Source organism: Phaseolus vulgaris, chromosome 2, assembly GCF_000499845.2.
Source record: "Phaseolus vulgaris cultivar G19833 chromosome 2, P. vulgaris v2.0, whole genome shotgun sequence".
Taxonomy (NCBI): Eukaryota; Viridiplantae; Streptophyta; class Magnoliopsida; order Fabales; family Fabaceae; genus Phaseolus; species Phaseolus vulgaris.
In genome coordinates this window covers 18,679,403-18,707,139 of record NC_023758.2, presented here as the reverse complement: position 1 = coordinate 18,707,139, position 27,737 = coordinate 18,679,403, and the positions used below count along the sequence as shown (strand labels likewise).

The following is a 27,737-nucleotide window of genomic DNA, read 5'->3' as shown; positions in this document are numbered from 1 at the left end:
AACCATGACTTTACTTATTCACCAATTTTGCTACCAAGGCACAAAAAGCCAATCCACCCAACTTGGCTCAGCCAAAACCCAACCAAGATCAATTCCTTTTGCGACCAAACTTTTGACACCTCATTTTGGATGCATTTGTGACAATTCCCCATTAAGATTGCTCAAAAACCATGACTTCACTTTTTCACCAATTTTACTACCAACTCAAAAAGGCCAATCCTCCCAACTTGGCTACGCAAAAACCGAACCAAGTTCAATTCCTTTTGCAACCAAACTTTTCAGACCTCATTTTGCATACAATTGTGACACATCCCCACCAAGATTGCGAAAAAACCATGACTTAACTTTTTCACCAATTTTGCTACCAAGGCACAAATAGCAAATCGACCCAACTTGGCTCAGCCAAAACCCAACCAAGAGAATTTCCTTTTGCAACCAAACTTTTCACAACTCATTTTAAATGCATTTGTGACAATTCCCCAACAAGATTGCTCAAAAACCATGACTTCACTTATTAACCAATTTTACTACCAAGGCAAAAAAAGCCAATCCACCCAACTTGGCTCAGCCAAAACCCAACAAGGATCAACTCCTTTGGCAACCAAACTTTTCACACCTCATTTTGCATACATTTGTGACAATTCCCCACCAAGATTTCTCAAAAACCATGACTTCACTTATTCACCAATGTTGCTACCAAGGCACATAAAGCAAATCCACCCAACATTGCTAAGCCAAAACCCAACAAAGATCAATTCCTTTTGCAACCAAACTTTTAACACCTCATTTTGGATGGATTTGTGACAATTCCCCACCAATATTGCTCAAAAACCATGACTTCAGTTATTCACCAATTTTGCTACCAAGGGACAAAAAGCCAATCCACCCAACATGGCTCAGCCAAAACCCAACAAAGATCAATTCCTTTTGCAACCAAACTTTTCACACCTCAATTTGGATGCATTTGTGACAATTCCCCACCAAGGTTGCTCAAAAACCATGACTTCACTTATTCACCAATTTTGCTAGAACGGCACAAAAAGCCAATCCACCCAACTAGGCTAAGCCAAAACCCAACCAACATCAATTACTTTTGCAACCAAACATTTCTCACCTCATTTTGCATACATTTGTGACAATTCCCCTCCAAGATTGATAAAAAACCATGACTTCACTTATTCACCAATTTTGCTAGCAAGGCACAAAAAGCCAATCCACCCAATTTGGCTAAGCCAAAACCCAACCTAGATCAATTCCTTTTGCAACCAAACTTTTCACACCTCATTTTTCATACATTTGTGACACTTCCCCACCCAGATTGCTCAAAAACCATGACTTCACTTTTTCACCAATTTTGCTACCAAGGCACAAAAACTAGGCATAGCAACCAAACTTGGCTAAGTCAAAACCCAACCAAGATCAATTCCTTTTGCAACCAAACTTTTGAAACCTCATTTTGGATGCATTTGTGAGAATTCCCCACCAAGATTGCTCAAAAACCATGACTTCACTTTTTCACCAATTTTGCTACCAAGACACAAAAACTAGGCCAAGCGACCAAACATGGATAAGCCAAAACCCAACCAAGATCAATTCCTTTTGCAACCAAACTTTTCACACCTCATTTTGCACCCTTTTGTGACAATTCCTCACCAAGATTACTCAAAAACCATGACTTCACTTTTTCACCAATTTTGTTTACACAACACTAAAAGCCAATCCACCCAACTTGGCTAAGCCAAAACCCAACCATGTCAATTCCTTTTGCAACCAAACACTTCACACCTCATTTTGCATACATTTGTGACCATTCCCCACCAAGATTGCTCAAAAACCATGACTTCACTTTTTCACCAATTTTGCTACCAAGGCACAAAACGCCAATCCACCCAACTTGGCTAAGCCAAAACCCAACCAAGATCAATTCCATTTGGATGCATTTGTGACCATTCCCCACCAAGATTGCTAAAAAACCATGACTTCACTTATTCACCAATTTTGCTACCAAGGCACAAAAACTAGGACAAACGACCAAACTTGGCCAAGCCAAAACCTAACCAAGATCGATTGCTTTTGCAATCAAACTTTGGACACCTCATTTTGGATGCATTTGTGACAATTCCCCACCAAGATTGCTCGAAAACCATGACTTCACTTATTCACCAATTTTGCTACTGTTCCTGCCGGTTGACCTAGCGTAAGAGCATTGCCTCGTCATGAACTTCCTCACCAGCTTGACACCACGTGCCCTTCAATTCTCCTCCACAGATAGCCTCTCTGAGAACCTGAAAAGCACAAGGTGGCGCCTCTCCGGCCGGTCGCGTTCCGACGCTCAAGTCAATAACAAGAACACCAAAAAATTGAGAGAAAACTATATTCTGTAGAACCGTAGTAAAGTGCACTCAACCCTAAGCAATGAGCCGTAATGAAAAACGTACCTCTACAGATTCTGTTAAGTTTACCTTTATAGCTAGGTTTTTTCTCTCTCCAGGCAGTTACGCTTTGGACGCGTGGCTCGCATCCAACCCTGCACGTGTCACCATCTAGGCTGGGGTAGCAGGTAGTACCCAGCCCTACAGGTGTCATCATCTGAGCTAGGATAACTCGAGCATTATTTCCATACTGCATCCAACCCTACACGTGTCATCATCTGGGTTGGGATAAAGGTAGCATCCAACCCTACACGTGTCGTCATCTGGGCTGGGGTAACTTGAGCGTTATTTCTGTGTAGTAACCAGTCGCGCGGCTAAGTCTCCTATTCCAGGAGTAATCTAGCACGTAACACACTCTGGAACACCACCTGACAATGCGAGTATCGGATGCAACAAAGTGCACCATCTCTGTGATATCGCTTGTCGCAAGTGGTTCCTTCCTTATTGCTACGCCACACATGTTCTAGCTGAGGAAACCTTGCCACCAGCGAATGTCCACTCTGGGAATCCTGCCGCTGATGGGCAAGTTGTTCTCTTCAACCCACTCGACCTTCACGCCCCATGATGTCGTAACAATCGTCTTACTGAACTTACACGCCTGAACGTACTCTTCTGATCCTTCGGCAGCTTTAACTGAGTTTACTGAGAGATCCGGCGATGTGCTCCTCGTGGCGACGTCAGACCACCTGATCTCCCATTTTCTAACACGTCGATGACACACAAACCCGGCGACAACCGACCATGTTCACTATAGAACACCAGTTCCATGAATCGGCGACTATGCTCACTTCTCAACTGTTCATCTCTCTCTTGTCCACGTGCTCTGTTGAGCACGCCCCACGTAGTCACGTGCTAGACACGTCATCATACTTGATGACCTGGTCGGTACACAAGCCCCTCTGTCTTGAGCTGCGACTTGTTCAGCGAAAAGACTAAAGGGTTGAATTTTCGGCGACCTACGTGGCCGTTCGCGTTGGTGCTCATACTGTTCACTGATTTGACACTTCACCAACCCCTTCGATCATTCGACACGTGGACTTATCAACGGCCATTATTGATTGCCGTTTGCGCTTCTCGCAACGTTCGAAACTCTTCGAAACTCTTAAACACTTCGCGCCACTTCACTGTTTCATTATCTTCTTCCTCACCCCAAACTCTCGAAACGCTTCAGCGAACGCTTTGACTCCTTCAAACATCCTTTTGATGAACGCTCTTCTGATCATCAAAGGGTAACTTTTTTCTCACTCCCGTCGATATTTGCTGCATCTTAATCGGTTTGCATCATCCATTAACTGTCTGGAGCATACGTTGTGGGATGTTTTTCTTTGCTTCGCTTTTTTCTGCGCTTAGGGTTTCTAACCCTCTCTCTGCGAGCCCCCCTTGTTCTTCTGTCTCCTTCTTTTCTGTTGAGTCACTCTATTTACAAACTCTAATTTCTTCCCCTTTTTGTCTTCTTGCAGTTTTTCTGATGGCTCGCTCCAAAGTTACACCAAACCCTCCTCCATCTTCGCGCAACCCTCCGACGAAAACTCGTAAGGCTAACCCTTCCTCCTCCCGCGAACCCCCCAAGGGATCCTAACGTCCCTTCAAGAAAGATCGCGAGACCTGCGTCTTCTCGACCCAGCCACTCGTAGCCAAACCCGCCTCACACCAACACAGTTGTGAGGTCCCTCCCAGACTACAAGAAACTATACCCTTGGGCCTCTTCAACTTTGTTGGGTGAGACTTCCTCCATCAACACCGACCGCGACATCCTTCGCCTCCGGAAAGGTGACCAGGATCACCTCTCTTTCAGCAAAGAACACGATGACAAGGTATCTGTGCGTCCTTGTCCTCCCGGAGAACCTATTTGTACTGATAACCAAGGGAGCGACAACGTCCCCTTTTGCTTCGTTTACGCCACGACGTTCAAGAAGGTTAAGCTCCGACTTCCTTTCACCCGCTTTGAGAGGGAGCTCCTAACCGAGCTTGACATAGCCCCCGCCCAGCTTCATCCCAATGGCTGGGCGTTCGTCCGGGCTTACCAGATCATCTGTGCGCATTGAGGACATCCAGCTTCGGTGGACGTGTTCCTCTACCTGTTCGAGGCCAAGAACCCGGGCGATCGTTTATGGGTTAGCCTCAATGGGGTCGCTGGGAGGTCCATACTCTCTATCTTCCAGTAATCCTATAAGGACTGGAAAGGGAAGTTCGTGCGCGTCTGCTGCAACTATCGAGACCCTACCCTCCTCGACGGATTTCCCTTGTATTGGGTGAACAAGGGAAAGAAAGAGTCTATCTTCAGGAGGGCTAGGGGGCCAGAAAAGATGGGGGAGCTCGACAGGGACTTATGTAACTTCTAGAAAGGAGTTGCCTCCTCCAACGTGACCTTGCCCACCTCATCCATCATCACCTACGAGTTCTTCGAAGGCTAACTGGATGTCCACATAGGTTTGTCTTTAAGTCCTATCCCTAGCTCGAATTCGCCTAACCTTGTTTTTACTTTGGTGCCGTTGTTCTGGTTAGCACATAGTTTTAACTTATTCCATGCATTGACTTATACTGCTTATTTTCCTATGCGTCATCGACTGTTGAATCTCTGTACTAGTTTGCAATTGTTGGCCTCTTTATGCAGATATGATGCTGGGGAAAGATAGGATGGCTGAGCTGCGCTCCATAGCCAAGCTCAACAAACTTGCGGCGGGCTCTCAAACCGTCCCCAACTCCCTCGTAGAGATCGCAGCTGCCCAAGGCCAGTCTCTGCCAGTTGGTCCGTCCAACGCTACTGCTCTTCCTGCCCCCGAACGGAAGAAGATACCACCCTAAAGGGATAAGAGGAAAGCCCCCAGGGTCGTGTCAGACGATGAGGCGGATGAGAGCACCGAGGACGGGCTGATCTGCAAGCGGAAAAGGGGAGTTACAACAGAACCACCAGCTGCCGAGGCCGGCCTTCCTGACTATGTCGAGAATCCCCCCAGCGCCTCCACTCCCTTTGAGTCCGCTGGGGACGTTCTCGCCTCAAACACCTCGGCCGCCGAAGCTGTGCCTGAAGGCTCCTCTCGCTATCCGCCCTTGCGAGGGTGGTGGTGAGCACCAACCTTCAGGTCCTCCAACAACTCCAAGCCTTCCAGCTCCTCTCCAGGAAGCCTTGAAGTCTTTCAACGCGCACCTAAGCGCCATGGTCGACGAGTGTCTTCCCCAAATCGTCGGTTAAGGGCTAAAAGACTCCTTGGACAAGTTCGGGCTTGATAATCGCGTCCATCAGGAGGTGGCGAGCACCGCGAGAGCCGAAGCTGAAAAAGTTAAGTGCGACATGATGATGCAAGGCTTAGAGTTCTCACGGGTCCGAAACGCTCTCAACGAAGAGCTCCGAAGCGTGCGCAAGGACAAAAATGAACTGCGTCGGAAATTGCACGATAAGCTTCAGGAGGCCATCGAGTTGGAGAGCAAGCTCGTCCCTCTGAGAGAGAAGGTTGCAAAGCTGGAGGAGGCCCAAAAGGCCGATGCCGAAAAGATGTCCAATCTGGAGAAGAGGTCGATTGAGAGGGAGACCCTTCTGGGAAAGGTCGAGCAAGATCGGGATAAGTCCTCCAAAGAACTGAGCGAAACTGCTGCTGATATTGCCCGAGTTCGCGAAGAAAACAGCGGGTTCAAGAAGAAGGTCGACAAGCTCGAGCTTGAAATTACCCAGGTTCGTGAGAACAGTGGGTTCAAGACGAAGATCGACGAGCTTCAGCTTGAAGCTGCCGAAGTTCTCACCTCCGGCTTTGGAGGGTGTACCGTCCCGTACCCGGGCGTTGACAAAGTCAACGTAAAGGTCAAAGTCAACGTAAGGCGTCGCCTAGATGGAGGTGATGCCAAATACAGGCCTCGCCAAGAGAAAGCGTCGCCAAGGTAAGGCGTCGCCTAGCAGGGCGTCGCCGAGATAGGGCGCCGCCCAACTGGGTGTCGCCAGGATGGAATGGCACAAGGGCAAGGTGACCACAACGCTGCTTCCCGATACCCATGGGTAGGAAAGACCATGGAGGGGGCGACGCTGTGGGCAGGCCCCAAACCCTGGATAACCAGGGAACAGTAACAAAGAGAAGAGAAAGGTGGCTTCAAGGCCATAGAAATAGCGCCAGTATAGAGCAACCTCCCTCGTGAAGTGCCCCTATCGTCTAGAAACGCCCTTGGGATACATACGACCCAGGACAGGGGTCACGCCCGGGGGCAGCCAGGCACAGGGCACGAGAGGAAGGTAGATACGCTCTCACAGTGAGTGACTAGAGGTTTGGGGGCGTGAGTTGGCACCCAAAAAGTCACCCCTTGCACAGTAGCACTCCCAGGTAGGAGGACTCACACGTAGAAACGCCCCCAGCTGGGCAGAAACGTCCCCAGATGGGGTCATGGCGTCGTGAGGCCCTCCACGTGTACGACAGCCGGTTCATAATAGAAACACCCTTTTAGTCAGGTACCAGGTAATTAAAGTCATTTAGTACAGTTTCTGTTTCGAGCGTTTAAGGTACTATAAAGGCTCCCAAGCGTTTCAACGTCTTAAATGCGCTACGTTTTCTAATTAGACACGCTGATTGAGTGCGTTACATTTGTGATTAAAAGCGCTTTAAGGCGCTTTAAATGCTTGGGTAGTTTAAATAGCGCTGAGAATGTTGGGAACGGGGTTCGAATTTTTGGCAAACTGACCAGAAATTCTCTAGTTGCTTGCTCGAGCCTTGAAGTTACGCACAAGGGACTAGGGAAGGAGCTTTGCCAGAAGGAGACATACACACTAGACACAGTTCCATTTTTAAGACCTTCAGAGTGCCATACGCGGTGCTCAGAGACGGAGGTGCACAGTTTTGGTGTTTCTTGCTGGCTGACTTGAGCGTCGGAGTGCAAACGGCCGCTAGGGCGCCCTTTTGTTCTTTTTTGCAGGAATCCACAGGTAACCAGTGGGAAGGAGTCCCTAGCTGACGATTGAGGTCGCGCACGAAGACGTCCCAGTCAACCGGACGGAACATTTGGCGCCCACCGTGGGGCCGATATAAAACATTGGTCCCATCGCAAGTTCGAAAAGTCTGTCACGATCGCACTTGAGGAAACAGTGAAGAATGGCCACCACTAGACGAGGTACCGCACGCGCTGCGGAAGAAGAAATGTCCATGCAGCAGGTCCTGGAGATAATGCGGGGGCTGCAGGATGATATGGCGGATTCGAAGATAGAGCAAGAGCGCATGCAGGCGGATCTCGACGCCTCACATGTGAGAAACGACGGCTCCGTCGCGTGAATGAGGAGTTGTGTTGGAGTCTGAGGAACAATCAAGTGCAGCGCGAGAATGAAGAGGTGGAGCATCTCACTCCACCAAGGGAGTTCTCTACTCCCTTCTCGCAGGATATCCTGGACGCGCCTATCCCCAACACCTTCGCAGGACCTAAGGCGATTTTCACTGGGATGGAGGACCCTGAGGCGCATCTCACGGCGTTTCACACACAAATGGTGTTAGTGGGCGGTTCTGACGCCGCAAGGTGCAAGCTCTTCATGAGTACTTTGACAGGAATGGCCATGGATTGGTTTATCAACCTTCCTAGCGGCCATATCACCTCTTTCCAACAGCTGTCCCAGTTGTTTAGAGAGCAATACCTGGCGAACAGGGCCCGGCCGCCGATATCTTACGATCTGTTTGATGTGAAGCAATACCAAGGGGAAAGTTTGAAGGAGTATATCAATCGGTTCGGGTCCCAGGTGGTGAAAGTGGGCACGACGGAGGAGCCCATGATTGTGTATGCCTTTAGGAAAGGCGTATGTCCTGGCCCATTTTGCGAATCTATTATTCGCAACCGACCAAGGACTTTTGCTGAAATACGGCGTTGGGCGGTGGAGCATATCGCCTCGGAAGGAGAGGTGTGCGAGAAGCGCACCAGCGTGGTACCTTCGCGCCCGAGAGCGCAAACGCGGGCTCAGCCCGTCAGGGTCAATGAGACCACGACAGGGAGAAAAAAGCCAGAGGGGAGACGGCCCTATGAGACCAGGAAACCCCAGCCCAGGGGTCTAGCAGGAGGGGTCCAGCAGGAGGGGATCGCCCAGTCAGAGAGAGGGCGAGACCGGCGTGGTACAACTTTGTGGTGGAGCTGAAGGACCTGATCGTCGTGCCTAATATAGCTGAGAGGCTGAGGCGACCGGCGAAAACTGACAAGGTGTTAGGGCCACGGAAAGACTCCTGGTACGAGTTCCACGATGCTTTCGGTCATCACATTGACAACTGTCTCTCGTTGGGTTATCAGCTTGATGAGCTGGTGAAGAGCGGGTTTCTGAAGGATTATGTCGCAGAACCCACCGCGACCGCCGCCCTGCCGGCGCCAACAGAGGAGCAAGCACACGAGATGCCTGTACTTGGCGAGGTCCACACCATTGCTGGAGGTTTTTCCGGCTGGGGACCCACCGCCTCCCAGCGGAAGAAATATGCGAGGGGGGTCAATTCAATCGAAGAGAGAATCTCGGGTGAGCCATGGGAGTCGGACCTCGTGTTCACGAGAGGAGATCTCCGAGATGTGGTACCCCACGACAACGATCCCGTTGTCATCTCAGTCGTCACAGCCGGAAGAAAGGTGCATAGGGTTCTGGTCGATCAGGGAAGTTCAGCAGACGTCATGTTCTTGTCGACATTCAACAAGCTGCGATTGTCCCCTGACCTTCTGAGGCCCTACACAGGCTACCTATATGGGTTCGCAGACAACCAAGTGGAAGTCCGAGGCTACTTGGAAGTGCGGACAACATTCACAAATGGGGAAGCCTCGCGCACCGAAAGCATATGATACTTGGTCGTGAACGATCATTCCGCCTACAACATCTTGTTGGGGAGACCGGCGCTGAATAGGCTCAATGCGGTATCTTCCACACGTCATATGAAGATGAAGCTACCAGACCTTAGTGGCAAGGTCATAGTTATCAAGTCGGATCAGGAGGAAGCGCGGAAGTGTTATGAAAAAAGCTTAAAATCGAAGAAGAGCGTGTTCATGGTGTTTGAACGACCGCCAAGTGTCGACGCGACGATGATAGAGGCAACGCCCTCCGGGTCAACGCCTGTTGAGGCCACGCCCGTGGGGGCGACGCCCGAGGTAGATACACCGATGGAGAAGAGCCCCGACGATACGGCGCCCGTGGAAGAGGTGGCGCCCATTCGGGGTAATAGCAGGGATCAACAGGCGGCTAACGTCGTGGAGAGGGACATTGGCGGCAAGACGTTTAAACTAGGGCGTCTGCTGGTCCAAGAAGAACAGGAGGCGGTGGCAGAGGTGATCTCATGCCATTTGGATGCCTTCGCGTGGTCTGCCTCGGACATGCCTGGCATCGATCCTGATTTCTTATGCCATCACCTCAGCATGGACGCCACGGTTCGCCCCGTGCGCCAAAGGAGGAGAAAGTTCAATGAAGAGAGGCAGCTGGTGGTACGCGAAGAAACGCAGAAGCTGTTGAGGGCTGGCCACATCAGGGAAATCCAATACCCCGAGTGGCTAGCCAACGTCGTTCTAGTAAAGAAGGCGAATGGGAAGTGGAGGATGTGCGTGGACTTCACAGACCTAAACAAGGCGTGCCCGAAGGACTCGTACCCGCTGCCCAGCATTGACGCGTTGGTAGATAGCGCCTCCGGCAGCAAGGTGCTAAGTTTCCTAGATGCTTTCTCGGGGTACAACCAGATTAAAATGCACCCGAGAGACGAGAGCAAAACCGCATTCATGACGGAAACCAGCAGTTATTGTTACAAGGTGATGCCTTTCGGCTTGAAAAATGTGGGCGCCACCTACCAAAGGCTGATGGACAAGGTCCTAGCACCTATGTTAGGAAGAAATATATACGCCTACGTGGATGATATGGTAGTGGCGTCGAAGGATAGGGCACAGCATGTGGCTGACCTGGAGGAATTATTCGTCACTATATCCAAGTACCGCCTCAAACTAAACCCCGAAAAGTGTGTCTTTGGGGTAGAAGCCGGGAAGTTCCTAGGTTTCATGCTCACGGAGAGAGGGATAGAGGCAAATCCCGACAAATGCGCAGCGATCATCGCCATGCGTAGCCCGACGTCAGTAAAGGAAGTACAGCAGCTGACGGGGCGGATGGCGGCACTCTCGAGGTTCGTTTCTGCCGGAGGAGAGAAGGGGCACCCATATTTCCAGTGCCTTAAGAGGAATAGTCGTTTCGCATGGACGGATGAATGCGAAGCGGCTTTTGTCAAGCTAAAAGAATACCTGGCGGCGCCACCGGTCCTCTGCAAACCGGTAGAGGGCGCGCCTCTCCGACTATATTTCACGGTGACAGAACGAGCTATCAGCTTTGTGTTAGTCCAAGAACAGGACCAGATTCAAAGACCTATCTACTTCGTAAGCAAGGCCCTACAAGGTGCGGAGATGAGGTACCAGGCATTGGAGAAGGCAGCGCTGGCAGTGGTGTTTTCCGCCAGGAGGCTTCGTCATTACTTCCACAGCTTCACGGTGGCAGTGATGACCAACCTCCCCATACAGAAGGTACTGCAGAAGCCCGATGTAGCTGGAAGGATGGTGCGCTGGGCGGTGGAACTTTCAGAATTCGACATCCAGTATGAGCCCAGAGGATCCATCAAAGGGCAGGTATACGCAAATTTCGTTGCAGAACTCTCGCCCGGAGGCGAACAAGAGGTGGTGGCAGGCTCGCAGTGGTCGCTCTCAGTGGACGGCTCTTCCAACCAGCAGGGAAGTGGTGCGGGAATAGTCTTGGAAGGACCAGACGGTGTACTGATCGAGCAGGCCCTACGCTTGAGTATGAAGCTGAGTATGAAGCCCTGATCACAGGAATGCTTTTAGCCAAAGAGATGGGCGCGTGGAACCTCTTAGTGAAGAGTGACTCTCAACTAGTTACAGGGCAAGTGTTGGGTGAGTTTCAGGCGAAAGACCCGCAGATGGCAGCATATTTGAGGTACGTCGAATCGCTAAGAGGAGCCTTCAGTGCTCTTGAACTGGTGCATGTCCCAAGGGAGCAGAATGCCAGAGCTGACCTGCTCGCCAAGCTGGCCAGCTCAGGCAAGGGGGGCAGGCAGAGGACTGTAATCCAAGAGACGCTTAAGGCTCCGAGGAAATTCATAGAGGATAACAGGGTGGATGTCCTCCACATAAGTGCCGCGAGAGGAAGGCCAAGAAGTCATCGTTCCTTGACTCAGGATACGTTGAAGGCACCTCACATTAGTGTATACACAGACACGCCCGAAGGAGGGAGGCGAGCGCAGATGCATGTTTTAGCCGAAGGAGACACCTGGATGACCCCATACAGGCGGTACCTGGCGGATGGGGTTCTCCCGGTGGAGCCTGAAGAAGGTAAGAAGGTTAAGAGAAATGCGGCAAGGTACACCCTGATAGACGGAGTGTTGTTCAGACACGGTTTCACTCACCCTATCTTAACATGTGTAAGCAGCGACGAGTGTACCAGAAAAATGACGGAGCCCCACGAAGGCGTTTGTGGGAGCCATGTAGGCGGAAGGTCCTTAGCTTCTAAGGTGGTGCGCGCAGGGTTGTATTGGCCAACAGTAAAGGAAGATTGCGTGCGACACGCCCAGCGTTGTAAGCAATGCCAAAAACACGCAGACTGGCACAAGGCGCCGCCAGAGGAGCTGCGATCCATATACAGCCCATGGCCTTTCCATACCTGGGGAATCGACATCCTAGGCCCGTTTCCGTTGGCGATAAGGCAGATGAAGTACTTGATCGTCGCCATCGAGTACTTCACCAAGTGGATAGAGGCGGAGCCCGTGGCCCAGATCACTGCGCACAAAGTCCAACACTTTGTGTGGAAGAATATTGTGTGCCGTTTCGGCGTACCTAGGCGGCTGATATCCGATAACGGAACCCAGTTCACCTGTCAGCAGTTGAGAAACCTATGTGCTGAAGTAGGGATCAAGCAGGTGTTCGCATGAGTTGAACACCCCCAGACTAATGGGCAGGTAGAGTCAGCAAACAGAGTTTTGTTGAGAGGGCTAAAGAGAAGGCTGGAAAAGGCCAAAGGAGCGTGGGTGGAGGAGGTGCCAAGGATCGTGTGGGCATACCACACCACGCCCCAATCTTCCACCATGGAGACGCCTTTCAGCTTGGTGTATGGGTCGGACGCGATGATCCCAGTTGAGATTCACGAAAGCTCACCACGTTTCCAAAACTTCGTGGCGGAGGAATCCAACGAAGAAAGGCGGGTGAACCTAGACCTACTGGACGAAGCCAGGGAGGAAGCCAGAATAAAGGCCGAAGCAGTGAAGAGAAGAGTAGAGCGACAATACAGCTCTAAGGTAAAGCCGCGGCAGTTTCAGATTGGCGACCTAGTTATGAGGAAGGCTCATCCATACGAGCTGGAGAATAAGTTGTCCCCCAAGTGGACCGGACCCTTCAGAATTACCGAGGCTAAGGGCAACGGTTCGTACAACCTAGAGACCCTGGAGGGGGGTCCCATCCCACGCAGCTGGAATGCGGCCAACTTAAAATTTTATTTTAGTTGACTTATGTAAGTAGCCATGTAACAATTTAGTTGAAGGGGACACTCTTTTTCCTCTCGGGGGTTTTTTAATGAGGTCACCCGAATAAAAGAACAAAACAAGTTTGAGAAAAAGCCGTGCCTTGGTTTTCAGCCTTTACTTTTCTCCGTTTGAAGTAGTGTGAGGCGTCGCCAAGTCAAGGCGTCGCCTAGGTGAAGGCGTCGCCAAGAAGAAAGGCGTCGCCAAGAGTGAAGGCGTCGCCAAGAAGACAGCTGTCGCCTGAGTACAGGCGATGTTGAGGAACATGAAGAAGGAAAAGCGCACAATATACAAAATGTATGCAAAGTAAAGCGGCGTTGCAAAAAATCAAGTATGGTATAGAAAAGTTGATGTTACAAGCAATGTTCGATACAAATGGGCGTAATGCGGTTGGGGAAAATATTACAACTCATGCAAAACACAAACGAGCCACTTCTCAGTGGCCATCGGAGTCAGCACTGGAGGAAGACGAAGCCCTGATCCCAGCCCGCAGAGCTCGGGTAAGTTGTGTCCTCCTCTCTTGGTTTATTTTCGAACTTGCACCAAGGGAGATAAATGAGTCAGAGACACCATGAAGCAAGACATGCACAGATAGAAAGCAATAAAGGCCGAAGTTTCTAGGGCAATGACTCATACATATGTACTTTTCGAGAGTTCCAGCGTTGAACTCCAAGCTGATCAAGGTGGCGGAGTCAAAACTTCCCGCCTCAGCAAGAATCCGGCAAGCCACCTGGTCATTCGGAGCCAGCTTCTTGAAGGGTTTGGTTTTGAGAACCCTCGCCTCCCTCACCCAATACAGGGGAAAACCATCCAGGGCGTTGGGAACAAGGTCAGTGCAGCAGATCTTGAAGGACCGTCCTTTCCACCCGGTGAAAGAGTTTTGGAAGGGTGTTAGGAGAACTCTTCCAGGAACGTTACTGAGAGTTACCCAGAGGTTGTGCCTCTGCCTCTTCACCTCAAAGAAGTGAAGAAAGAGGTCAACCGAGGGCGCACAACCCAGAAACCCGAAGAGGATGTCAAAGGCTTTGACAAAGGCCCAGGTGTTGGGGTATAACTGGGCCAAAGCGGCATTGATCTCCGTCAGCAGTTCCTTCTCGAACCGGGAGAAGGGCAGGCGCACGCCGATGGTCTTGAAAACCACCTGGTAAAAGTAGAAGAAGGGGACCCCTTCGTTGGCCCGTTCGTCTCCACATACTGGCTCCCCTAGAGTGCAAGGGAGCACAGCAATGTCGTCATCAAGCCTCCTCGCGAAGGTGCGGTGATCATAGGAGCATGAATCCCCTTTGTGTTCCCTTATGGCCCTGGTGGTGAGTAAGCATGAGCATTCGTCAAGAAGCTCACTCGAAGCCCAAGGGTACAGGTCCTTGGGAGTGACCCTGGGGGAAGTAGCATGAGAGGACATTCTTTAACAAGATTAGGGATTGTCGACAGCGTATGACCCGCCGGTAACGCAAGAGTCGAACGATGGTGGGAGCGAACGCTGGAAGAACCCTTCGCGAGAGGAGAAAGGGTGCAAGAGGAAAAGGTGCAAGAAGAGAGAGTGTAAGTAGGTTACGAAGAGTGCAGAAATGATGAGAACAGTTTTAGAGCGCCAACCGAAGCAAGTAGAAGTACGTGGCAGAAGATGAAAGGATGGCCCTGCCACCGCTGGTTAAACTCAGAAAACATCGTATCGACAAAATATCCAGTGGTACGATGCGCCGTCGAAAGTGAGTCAGAGCCTCTTGGAAGCAGTCAGGACTCAGTCGAATGACTGAACGTCCCATCAGCCATACAAGAAGCGCCACGTGGATGGCACCGGCGAAACCTCGAGCTTTTCGCTGTCCTCAGGAGTCGACCAAGGCCAAGGTCAAAGTCAATGCCAAGGTAAAGACGACGCCTTAGGCGTCGCCAGGAAAGACGCAAAGGGCGACGCCAGTATGAGACGTTGCGGGCGTCGCCAACCCAAGTATCAGTAGCGTCGCCTCCCCGATACCCACAGGTAGAAAAGACTGTGGAGGGAGACGACTTCGAAGAAAGCAGAGCTAGTTAGCGGCGTCGCCTCCCCGATACCCACAGGTAGGAAAGACTGTGGAGGGAGATGAGATCGCCAAACGCCAACGAATCACTGGCAGGGTTGCTCCCCGGTACCTATGTGAAGGAAAGACCATGGAGGGAACGACCCCCATCCCCCCAGAGCGCCCGGCGTTTCAGACACCCGGGATGATACGGCGCTGTGGTAGCAGGCCTTTCCTTAGGCGTGGGCGCCGGGCACTAAGGACCAGGGGGCGGATTTCTTTGGTGTTGGAGACACCCCGTGGACGATACGGCCCCGATAGGCGAGCCCCTCTACGGGCATAAGCGTTGACGCGTGACCTTAAGCGGGTATAATACGAGCAAAACAGTCGAAGCACGCGAAGGCAAAGAATGAGAGTAGGATCACGCAGGCAGAATTCTATATCGCGAAGGCACGAAAGAAATCATACAAAAACCCAGATTTGTAACAAGCGCGCAGACAGTTCAAAGAATCACAAGTTCAACAGAAAGAGTCAAAAACAAAGGTGAAGTGTAAAAAGAATAAAGCTTGAAAGGTAAAGGTGGCGGTTGAGAGACAGCGTTCAGTCATCCAAATCCATGGGCACGACCTTCCCGTCGACCACATGGTGTGTGGGGTCGCAGTTTGAAATATTGATGTCAGGGTTCTCGCAGGACGCCTGAGTCAGAGTCTCTTGGAAGCCCTCTTCAAACGCGTCCGCCATCTCCCCAGTCAATTCTTGGACCTCCCCCTCTAGTTCTGCAACCCTAGAATCCTTGGATATCAACTGCTTCTCCAGAAATTCCTTCTCCACGCGGAGCCTGTTAGCCTCGGCTTGGAGAAGGCTCAAGGCTTCGACCTTCGCAGCCAGGGCGTCCTCTCTCTCGCCTAGCTTCTGCTTCCAAGCAGCATCCAGTTCTTCAAGTTTTCTCTGCTGCACTTCGGAGGCAAGAACCGCCTCTTGGAGGCCGATGCTTTGGATTTGGTAGGAGGTGAGCTGGGCCAGTTGATCGGCATGCGCCTGTTCGAGTGCGCGCGGTACGCCTCAGCCCCCTCCCTACCCTCGTGGGCTAGTTTTAGCAAAGATTGGGAAGTTTCCTCCTTGAGCCCCCAGTTTTGTTTCTCCTCCTTCAACGCTCCCACCTTTTGTCTCAGTTTGCGCAGAGCCTCCCTCCCTTTGATAGCGTTTCGAGCCTGGGTGCGCCACTTGAGTGCCACCGCCAGGAATGCCCCCATATAATAAGGCATGCCTCCCCTCTTTTGAGGATCAGTCGGCGACATTCCTTTAGTGAAACCCTGCGTCAACTCCCTACGAATGGGGCGAGGAATTAGGGGTTTGCGAGAAGTCGAGGCACAGACTGATGTAGGAGGAGCGGAGCCCGAGGCCTCAGCTGCGTCACGATGCGGCAACGGCGAGAGCGGGGGAACCGAGTCAATCCTTTCTTCTCGTTCCTCGTGGGCTGGTGGAGGTGGAGGTGATGTGGCACTTGGAGGATCGTCCCTGAGAGAGCTCCCACCACCGGAAGACGCGGCTGATGAGGCAGGAAGGCCCGTAGCCCTCCTCTTATGGGAAACCAGGGCAGTGCCCGAGTCTTCGCTGTCAGAGTCTACTATCAGCACCCTTTTTCCTTTGTTGGGGCGTGCTGGGGCAGGGGTCGACGCCATGGCTAATGGAACCGCGACAATGGGAGGAGGAGAAGCAGATGGTGGAGGAGCCGGCAGGGAAGCGACGGTGGGCACGTCAGAGGCGACGGCGTCCCCACCCTCTTTGGCAGATTTTGCCTTCTTAAAAAATTTGGCAAGAGCGAGCCGCCTTGAAGAAGTCATCACTGAACCTACGGCAGTGAAGAATAGCAGAGCAAAGATTAATTCAGATAAAGCAAAAGGGGAGTGTTATAACGTCACGCGCAGATAACCACAACGGTTCAAGCAAGCAAGTGAATCCGTACAACAGCTAATGCAGTGTAAATAATCAAGGGCAGATACCAAAGTAGGTAGAGAGCCCATGGGCGTTGAATTCATTTGCGATGAGCTTGGCAGTATCGAAGACTACCCCAAGCCCCGCCAAGGCTTTGCACACGTCCCGATTAGCGGAGGTAAGCTGATCCAAGGCCAGGGCCTTCATGGTGATGGGCTTATCCGTCCAATATAGGGGGAAGCCTTCTAGGGCGGTGGGATCGCGCTTGGTCGCACGTACTTTGAAGAACTTCCCTTTCCATCCTTTGAACGAATTTTGGAAGAGCGTAAGGATGATGCGCCCGGCTACGCCAGAAAAGCTCATCCATAGGCTCTTCCCCTGTTTCTTTACCTCGAAAAAATGAAGAAAAACGTCCACGGAAGAGGGGACACCCAGATATCCGCAGAGAATCTGAAACCCCCTTACGAAAGCCCAGCTGTTGGGGTGGAGCTGGGCTGGGGCGGTGTTTATCTCTGTGAGCAGTTCCCTCTCGAAGGAAGTAAGAGGCAGACGCAGGCCCACTCTCTTGAGTACCATTTGGTAAAGGAAGAAGAAGGGGCTTCCCCAGTGTCCCTTGAGTCCACAGAAACGGGTATCCCAGGTCTCACCCGCCATACCAGGACGTGGGAGTCGTGAGTTTTATGGAAGGCGTTGAAATTGTAAAGCGCGGGGTCCCCCCTGTGGGCCTCCACGTCCTCAACAGAGTTTAGGGTGGAGCATTCGTCGAGGAGATCGTCGGGGGCCCAGTCATACTCACCTTTATAGTAAGACTTAGGGAGCGGGGGAGGCGCGGCGGTCTTAGTTTTCGCCATTGATGCAAGAGATGAAGAGCAAAAGAGAAAAGAAAGGGTTCAGAGAAAAAGGGTTTGGAGAAGAAAAGGGGAAAAAATGGAGGAATCCTAGGAGAACCCTACCCACACGAGAGAAAAGAGGAACGAGAGGAACGAAGAAGCACAAGAACGATATTTCAAGAAATGCAGTAACATAGACAGTCCCAGGCAGTTCATGCAGTAAAGGGAATCATCAAGGAAAGGAAAAACCGTACCTTTGGGGGTTGAAGGGCGTGGAGAGTGGAAGCACGAAAGGGCAGGGGTCGCGAGAGAAGGGATTCGAAGAAGATGAACAGTGAGGAAAGGCAGAGAAAGCGGATGTAACAGTGGTTCCAAGCGCGGGGTTTGGGTAACTTAAACGTTACACTTGCAACTCAAGGAGTGTTAATTGGGGACCGTGCGATGGTGCCGCGTGTCAAAGGATGGGGCGCTTAAGGGGAGCGCAAGAGGTTCTTAAGGATGACCGCATGATGAGCCACGTGGCACGTGATTAAGCATGGCCCCAAAAAGCGTTGCTTTCCCCGTTTCAGAGGATGTCCAATCAGCCATTAAGAGTCCCCCCGATTGTTCGGAGAGTGTCATGTCAATGGTTTCAAGGTTGCTACGTCATCAAGAATGACACGTCACCGGGTGCCACGTGGATGGCGTGGGCGAAGCCTTAGTCTTTTCGCTGAAGACAAGTCATCAGCTTAAGACTGGGGGCTTGTGTACCGTCCCGTACCCAGGCGTTGACAAAGTCAAGATCAAAGTCAACATAAAGGTCAAAGTCAACGTAAGGCGTCGCCTAGATGGAGGTGACGCCAAATACAGGCCTAGCCAAGAGAAAGCGTCGCCAAGGTAAGGCGTCGCCGAGATAGGGCGCCGCCCAATTGGGTCTCGCCAGGATGGAATGGCACAAGGGCAAGGTGACCACAGCGCTGCTTCCCGATACCCATGGGTAGGAAAGACCATGGAGGGGGCGACGCTGTGGGCAGGCCCCAAACCCTGGATAACCAGGGAACAGTAACAAAGAGAAGAGAAAGGTGGCTTCAAGGCCATAGAAATAGCGCCAGTATAGAGCAACCTGCCTCGTGAAGTGCCCCTGTCGTCCAGAAACGCCCTTGGGATAGATACAACCCAGGAGAGGGGTCACGCCCGGGGGCAGCCAGGCACAGGGCACGAGAGGAAGGTAGATACGCTCTCACAGTGAGTGACTAGAGGTTTGGGGGCGTGAGTTGGCACCCAAAAAGTCACCCCTTGCGCAATAGCACTCCCAGGCAGGAGGACTCACACGTAGAAACGCCCCTAGCTGGGCAGAAACGTCCCTAGATGGGGTCATGGCGTCATGAGGCCCTCCACGTGTACGACAGCCGGTTCAGAATAGAAACACCCTTTAGTCAGGTACCAGGTAATTAAAGTCATTTAGTACAGTTTCTGTTTCGAGCGTTTAAGGTACTATAAAGGCTCCCAAGCGTTTCAACGTCTTAAATGCGCTACGTTTTCTAATTAGACACGCTGATTGAGTGCGTTACATTTGTGATTAAAAGCGCTTTAAGGCGCTTTAAATGCTTGGGTAGTTTAAATAGCGTTGAGAATGTTGGGAACGGGGTTCAAATTTTTGGCAAACTGACCAGAAACTCTCTAGTTGCTTGCTCGAGCCTTGAGGTTACGCACAAGGGACTAGGGAAGGAGCTTTGCCAGAAAGAGACATACACACTAGACACAGTTCCATTTTTAAGACCTTCAGAGTGCCATACGCGGTGCTCAGAGACGGAGGTGCACCGTTTTGGTGTTTCTTGCTGGCTGACTTGAGCGTCGGATTGAAAACGGCCGCTAGGGCGCCCTTTTGTTCTTTTTTGCAGGAATCCACAGGTAACCAGTGGGATGGAGTCCCTAGCTGACGATTGAGGTCGCGCACGAAGACGTCCCAGTCAACCGGACGGAACAGAGGGGCTTTGGAGCAGTTCGCTTGCAAATATCCCGACCTTGACCTCTCCAAGTTCTTGGTGTACAACGAAGTGATGGATGGGAAGATCGTGCCTTCGACATAACTGTTGCTCCCACCTGCCACTTCGACTTTACCGCCTTGAAACTCTTGTATTTAAAATTGAGTTTGTATGTAATAACTTTCTGATATGATTCCAATAGCACAATATGAATGATTCTTGACATTCTTAGGAATCATCTTGAGTTGGATATGAGATAGGCACTTTAAAATAGAATTGGATCAAGGTTCTATGATCAAGAACTCACCAAGACTAGTACCAAAACCCAAACTCACATGGAAGCTCCATGTATTGTCAAATTGAACCGATTAAAATGGAAGAAAAGGCAAAGGCACCGAACAAAATGTATAAGAACTGAATTGCACCGAACATATAAGCTAGAAAATGAAAAAGAAGCAAAGATGAATTGGCAGAAATCAAAAGACCGAAGCAAAACAACAAGAACACTATGAAACCGAACTGAACATAAACAGAGAAGGAAGGAAGGAGAAGAGAAAGCTCATGAAGATGGAGGAATGGTTGGATGATCACGCCACTTAGAGGATGGTGACTCCAAGATGAGTGTGCAAGCCGCCACTTGAGGTAACCATGGGACCCTCAAGATAAGACTAAGTGAGGAAGGCACAAAGATTTCCAATGCTCTCTCAAAAATTGAGTATAGTTTCTCTAATCAAAATTCAAATCTGAAAAATACAAAGGCAGCACCTTAATTTATAGCCTAGAGGTGCTGAAATGCAAAGCTAATTAAATTCAAAATTTCCCCCAAATACAAATGAAAGTGGCGCCAATCTAAGACATGAGGAAGGTGTGACCTCTTCTCTCACTTTGGCACCTCCCTATTACTACTACACCTCTCTACTAACGCACACACACCCCTAAGACTCCTAACTAAAGACCTAAAGATGCTTTAACAAAAGAGGTTTCTAATGTTTTCCTCTAAGCACCTTCACATGTTCAAATGCCATAAACTCTAGTGTAGAGTAGACTTTAATTTCTTGTCAAAATTAGCATAGAAACTTTATTTGTAATTTTTCTTAGAATTAATTTTGGCACCTAAAACACCAACCTAGGTAAACCTAGAGTTTCTAAAAAAACCTCTAAATTTACCAAGGCGGTCTAGAAAGCCCATGGAGGGGGTGAGCATACAAACTAGACACACCCCTCCCCATGTGCTCATTTAGGCTCCACTTTTGGGAGGGAATTCATTTAAATTTCCCTCCACTTTCTTTTGAATTTCCAGCCCTCTAAACACTATAAATTGAGGTGCTTGGCTCTCATTTTGGAAGATTGAATAGAGTATTGTTATGCTGCCAAATTTGAGCCATACCTTACTCCTTGCCTATAATCTAGGTTTTAATCTTCACTTCATCACCTTCTAAGGGGGCTGGCCGAACCTCCCTCATTTCCCCACTCTTCATGCACCTTCAAGGCACTCATACTTTCTAGGAAGGCCTTGCTCATCTCCTCCACAAGCTTCCGCAAGTTCCATCTCCAAAACTCAAAGAAGAGCTCATAAGAATGCCATCAGAAAGTGTCACAAATGTATGCAAAATGAGGTGTGATTCCAATAACAAGATATAGATGATTCTTTGACATTTTATGGAATCAACTTGAGTTGGAGAAAGAATAGGCACTTTTAATAGAATTGGATCAATGTTCTATGTTTGAAGAACTCACCAAAACATGCACCAAACACCAAACTCACATGGAAGATCCATTTCTTGCCAATTGAGCCGATTAAAAAGAACAAGAAAGCAAATGCACCGTTTAAAAAGCTTAAGAACTGAAATGCACCTAACAAATTAAGAAGAAATGAAGAAGAAACAATTGAATCCAGCAAAAGAGCATAAAAACCGAAAACTACATGAATTTAAGCTCAAAACACCGAATAGAAAGAACCTAGACATGTTCTTGAATTCGAAAGAACTTGGAAATGAAATGAAAAGATGGAGAAGAGAGGAACTTATGAGAATGAAGAGCTTGGTTGATGGTCACGCCACTTGAAGTGTGAAGGCTCCAAGATAAGTGAGCAATGCTTCCACTTGTGAGAACCAAGGCACTCAAGATGAGACAAGGAAGAGGAGAAGACAAGTTCCCACACACTCATTCACCAATTTGGGAGAGTTTTACTACTATAATTCTCAAATCTGAATTTTACAAGAGCCCACACCTCTATTTATAGTGTGAGGGTGCTGAAAAATAGGTGGGAAAATTCAAATGAAACTTATTTGAAATTCCCACAAAAAACAAGTCACATGGGAGGTGTGACCTTTTTCTAATATGACACCTCCTAAAAACTACACCTACACCTACTCTCCTAAGTCACATGGACAATGTGACTTTATTTTACATATTCACACTCCTTTATTTAATATCCACAACTCCTACCACTATACAAGAGTAATTCGAATGATGCTCTTTTATCTAATGCTTGGCCTTGCCCCTCACGGGATGGACTTAGCATTTGTAAACAATGGGATTTCTCTTCTAATTTTCATTTTTATTTGGTCCCCATGAACCTCTTTGGGAGAGAGTGGTTTTAAGATAACCTTATGCCCTTCGAAGGAAAAAGACATTGTATTGGATAGGCCATCATGTAAAACATGTCTATCATATTGCCAAGGCCTTCCTAAAAGAAGATGAGTTGCTTCCATGGGCACAACATCACATAAAACCTCATCTTTATACTTTCCTATTGCAAAGTTAATGAGGACTTGTTTATTAACCATGATTTCACCTTCTTCACTAAGCCATTGCAATTTGTAGGGCTTTGTATGAGAGATAGTAGGCAATCCAAGCTTATCTACTACTCTTGTACTAGCCACATTAGTGCAACTACCCCCATCAATAATCAAGGAACATGACTTGTTGTTGATAAGACATCGGGTGTGAAAAATATTTTCTCTTTGAGCATCATCCAAAGATTTTGGAATTGTTCCCAACATACGCCTTATCATCAATAAGTCACCTTCACAAGGATTTTCGCTCTCAGTTTCACTTGATGGCTTAGAAGGTGAAGAATGCCTAGATGAATTGGAATCATGCTCACTAACTACTACCCCATTATGCATAAACATATTCCTTTTAGAAGGGCAATTAGAAGCTATGTGACCATATCCCATACATTTAAAACATTTCTTGCTAGATGATTTGATGGGTGAGATATGAGTAGAAGTAGAAGGCTTAGACTCTCTAGGTATGAAAGAAGAATCCTTAGAAGGAAGGGTTGAAAAAGAATTTTTAATTTTCCAAGAGTTGTTGTAGTAACTATCATTGGGAGAGTTTTTAAAAGCATTTTTCTTAGCAATTTGGGCTTCAACCTTCATTGCAAAGTGAACCAAAGATCCCAAAGATGAATACTCTTGAAGTTCAACAACATCTTGAATATCCTTTCTTAGGCCACTTACAAACCTAGCTATCATAGCTTCCTCACTTTCTTTCAAATTAACTTTAAGTAAAAGCGTTTCTAACTCCTTGAAATAAGCATCCCACTTAGCGTGCCTTGTTGAAACCGTTGGAGTCTCAACATGAGGTCTTTCCTAAAGTGTGGTGGCACAAACCTAAGGCGCATTTGATCCTTTAAAGAGTTCCAAGAGTCCACGGGAGGACCCTTGTGATAGATAATGTCCTTTACAACACTATGCCACCATTTCATGGCATAATCACTAAACTCTAAGGTGGTTAGCTTAAATTTGTGGTCATCATGGACCTCACGGATCTCAAAAATTTGTTCACATTTCGCCTCCCAATCTAGGTACACATTAGGATCACTATCCCCATTGAAACTAGGAATTTTGACCAAAGGAAGCTTAGCCTTGGCGTCTTGGAAGTGGCCATCTTCACGGTGATGTCTATCTCTATGAGCATGAGGTCTCCTTCTTCTATGTTCCTCTTCATGGCCATGATCAATGGAAGAGCCTCTAGATGAAGGTCTATGAGAATGACGCTCTCCATGGATAGAATGAGAGGACCTAGCTTGCTTCATTTCAACTCTTTCCAATTTTTCCTCCAACCGTCTAATAACTTCATCTTGGAGTGTAATGGTTCGCTTTGCCTCTTTTAATTCACAAAGAACAGAAGCTTTACTAGGAGAATGCTGTTTCTAAGAATCACCACTGGAATATGAAGCCATTGATAAAAGAAAACAGCAAACAAAACAGCAAACAATGTTAAGAAAACAAGGTTAGCAACAAGAAATTGGAGCAAAATGCCGAAGTGAATTGGAGCAAAATGCCGTTAGTATCCTCAAATGAAAGATGTCAAAGCAAGAGCACACAATCTCAAAGCAAATCACCACAAAACCAAAGAAACAATGAAGGACAAACAACAAAAGGTATGAGCAATAAAAGGCTATAACAAAAGGAATACAAGATGGATGACAAACTCAAAGAGTAATGAATAAAAGACAAGCAAGAAAACAAGGTACTCAATGAAAAAAAAGGCACACAAAAGAGACCTAGAGAAAAGGACTAGAGTAGATGAAGAAAACAAAAACAGAACTACTGCAAAATATTTTTTGTGCAAACTGTGCTTGATGTTCACTGATTTAACTCGAATGATATAAAGCAAACTGGATTATGAAATTGTAAACACAGAAATTTCAAGATCTTAGATCAACAATGGCACTGGAATTACTCAAAAACAGTAAGCCAATTAATTGAGATAAATTTTTCAAAATCACTGCCAGATTACCGTATTTTTTTCGGCAGAATTACACACTGTTTTTATTTGATTTATCATTTTTTTTGTACATGGAATTTTGAAGTACTTCTTTTTTCTATTCTTTTATAACACTTTGAATAACACAAATACATAATTTCAGAAATTTCCAATAAGTAAATCAATTGCAATAAAGAAAAACAATCAGCACATTTGTAGAAAACAGAGGAATCCTAACAGGAATGAAAAACAGAATTAAGAACTAGCAAAAACATAATAGAAATGATGTATAGGAACTTGTATAGGTCTAAAATACAGGTATGAACTCAATACTAAAAAGAAAAATGCACAAAGGATCAAGAATCAAACTCAGAAAACTGTATTACACAAAAGCAAGAAATAAAAATTACAATAAAAGAACTAAAAAGAAATGATGACATTCTTGGAAAAAACATGACAATGACAAAACTTGTATTGATTTAAAAAAGGAAAAGACATAAACACATGATAGGCACCTTTAAGAAAACAGCAATAAAACTCAAAATTAACCCTAAAAACAAAAAGATAACAACAAGAAATATAGAGCTTTTGAATTAAAAGTGCAACACAACTCAAAATTAAACAAGAACAAACCTAAACTCTAGATACCACATGATATGATTCCAATAACAAGATATAGATGATTCTTTTACATTTTATGGAATCAACTTGAGTTGGAGAAAGAATAGGCACTTTTAATAGAATTGGATCAATGTTCTATGTTTGAAGAACTCACCAAAACTTGCACCAAACACCAAACTCACATGGAAGATCCATTTCTTGCCAATTGAACCGATTAAAAAGAATGTTCCGTCCAGTTGACCGGGACGTCTTCGTGCGTGGCCTCAATCTTCAGCTAAGGACTCCTTCCCACTGAATGCCTGCAAATTTCCTGCAAAGAAGAGGACAAAGAGGCGCCCTAGCGGCCGTTTGCACTCCGACGCTCAAGTCAGCCAGCAAGAAACACCAAAAAACTGTCCACCCACGTATCTGAGCACCGCGTGTGGCACTCTGAAGGGTGGTAAAGGAACTGTGTATATGTGTGTGTGTTGTCTCCTTCAGGCAAAAATATTCTCCAGTCGCTTGTACGTAATCCTAAAGCACGGGCAAGCAACCAGAGAGTTTCTCCTCAATTTGCCAAAGGTTCCAACCCTTTTTCCGACATTCCCAGCGCTATTTAAACTGCCCCCAGCATTTAAAGCGCCTTAAAGCGCTTTTAAACTCAAACGTAACGCGCTCATTAAAGCGCTTAATTATGAAACGTAGCGCATTTAAGACGTTGAAACGCTTGGGAGCCATAATAGTACCTGAATGCCAAAAAGGGAAACTGTATTGAATATCTTTAATTACCTGGCACCTGACTAGAGGGTGTTTCTATTCCGGCATTGCTGTCCTACACGTGGAGGGCCTCACGACGCTTTGACCCCATCCGGGGGCGTTTCTGCCCATCTGGGGACGTTTCTACGTGTGGGTCCTCCTGCTTGGGAGTGCTACTGCTCTAGGGGTGGCTTTTTGGGTGCCAACTCATGCCCCCAAGTATCTAGCCACTTACTCTGAGAGCGTATCTGCCTTCCTCTCACACCCTGCACCCGGTTATCCTGGGCGTGACCTTCCTCTCGGGTCGTATCTGTCCCGAAGGCGTCTCTGGGGCGGCAGGGGTACTTCGCAAGTCAGGCTGCCCTTCACTGGTACTATTACTATGGCCTTGGAGCCACCTTTCCCTTCTCTTTATCACTTTCCCGAGATATCGGGACCTGAGGCTTTCCCACGACGTCGCTCCCTCCATGGTCTTTCCTACCCATGGGTATCGGGGAACCACACCGTGATTGCTTTTACACTGTTTAATCTGGCGACGCCCTCACCAGGGCGACGCCTTCACCTAGGCGACGCCTTCACCTAGGCGACGCCTTCACCTAGGCGACGCCTTCACCTAGGCGACGCCTTCACCTAGGCGACGCCTTCACCTAGGCGACGCCTTCACCTAGGCGACGCCTTCGCTTAGGCGACGCCTTGCCTTAGCAACGTCTTGTCCTGCCTTGGCGACGCTTCCTCTTGGCGTCTCTACATCTGGGCGACACCTCGAGCTGACTTTGACTTTCCTGTTGTTGACTTTGACCTTGACTTAGTCAACGCCCTGATACGGGACGATACACAAGCCCCCCAGTTTTAAGCCGAAGACTTGTCTTCAGCGCATAGACTAAAGCCTTGCCCCCGCCATCCACGTGCTTTCTTGATGACGTGTCATTCTCTGCCGACTCAGCAAATTTTCGAATTACTGACGCGACATTATCTGAACCACAGGGGTATTCTTAATGACCGATTGGACATTCCCTGCAATGGGGATGATTACACCTTTTGGGCTACACTTTATCGCGCCCCACGTGGCCCATCGCGTGGCCCTCCTTTAGAGACCTCTGCGCTTCCCCTGGGCAATCGACCTTCTGACGCGTGGCTCGATCCTGCGGCCCTCAATTTGCGCCTCTTGGGTTACGAAATGTAACGTTTAAGTTACCCCAAACCCCGCGCTCACTCTACAGTTACATTCATTCAGTCTGCAATTCCGCACTGTTCATCGCCTTCAAAACTCCTTTCTCTGCAATCGCGATTTTCTCCTTCCTGCGCTCTCCTACTGCCTCCAAAGGTACGGTTTTTCCCTCCTTGATGATTCTCTTTACTGTATGAACTGCCTGGGACTGTCCCTATTACCGCATTCCTCTGGATGTTGCTTGTATGCTTCGTTATTCCTCTTTTTTCCCTTCGTTCTTTTGCGGGTAGGGCTCTCCTAGGGTTCTTCCATTTTCCCCTTTTCTTCTCTCCAAACCCCTTTTCTCTGAACCCTTTCTTTCTCTTTTGATCTTCAGCATTGGTGTTGATGGCAAAAACCAAGACCACCGCGCCTCCCCCGCTCCCCAAGTCTCATTATAAGGACGAATATGACTGGGCCCCCGACGAACTTCTGGACGAATGTTCTCTCCTGAACTCCGTTGAGGACGTGGAGGCCCACAGGGGGGACCCTGCCCTCTATAATTTCAATGCGTTCCACAAGAGTCATGACTCCCAAGTCCTGGTAAGCCGAGTGCGACCTGGGATACCCGTTTGCGCGGACTCACGGGATACTGGGGGATGCGCTTTCTTCTTCCTCTACCAGATGGTGTTGAAAAGGGTGGGCCTGCGTCTGCCCCTAACTCCCTTCGAAAAAGAGCTATTGACAGAGATAAACACTGCTCCCGCCCAACTCCATCCCAACAGTTGGGCTTTCGTGAGGGGGTTCCAAATTCTCTGCGACTACCTAGGAGTTCCCTCCTCTGTGGACGTTTTTCTTCACTTCTTCGAGGTAAAG

The 27,737-nt window shown here is 48.6% G+C and overlaps 2 protein-coding genes across 2 annotated transcripts; both read left to right on the top strand.

Moving 5' to 3' along the window:
- Positions 1–5,724: 5,724 nt before the first annotated feature.
- On the top strand, positions 5,725–6,309 carry LOC137809147 (protein PXR1-like). The gene has a single exon (XM_068610284.1). It carries the CDS (start codon positions 5,725–5,727, stop codon positions 6,307–6,309), a length of 585 nt encoding a protein of 194 aa, XP_068466385.1.
- A 3,815-nt stretch (positions 6,310–10,124) lies between these two features.
- On the top strand, positions 10,125–13,881 carry LOC137809146 (uncharacterized). Its single transcript, XM_068610283.1, has 3 exons — positions 10,125–10,910; positions 10,994–11,732; positions 13,574–13,881. Exons 1-3 carry the CDS (start codon positions 10,125–10,127, stop codon positions 13,879–13,881), a joined length of 1,833 nt encoding a protein of 610 aa, XP_068466384.1.
- Positions 13,882–27,737: the final 13,856 nt, after the last annotated feature.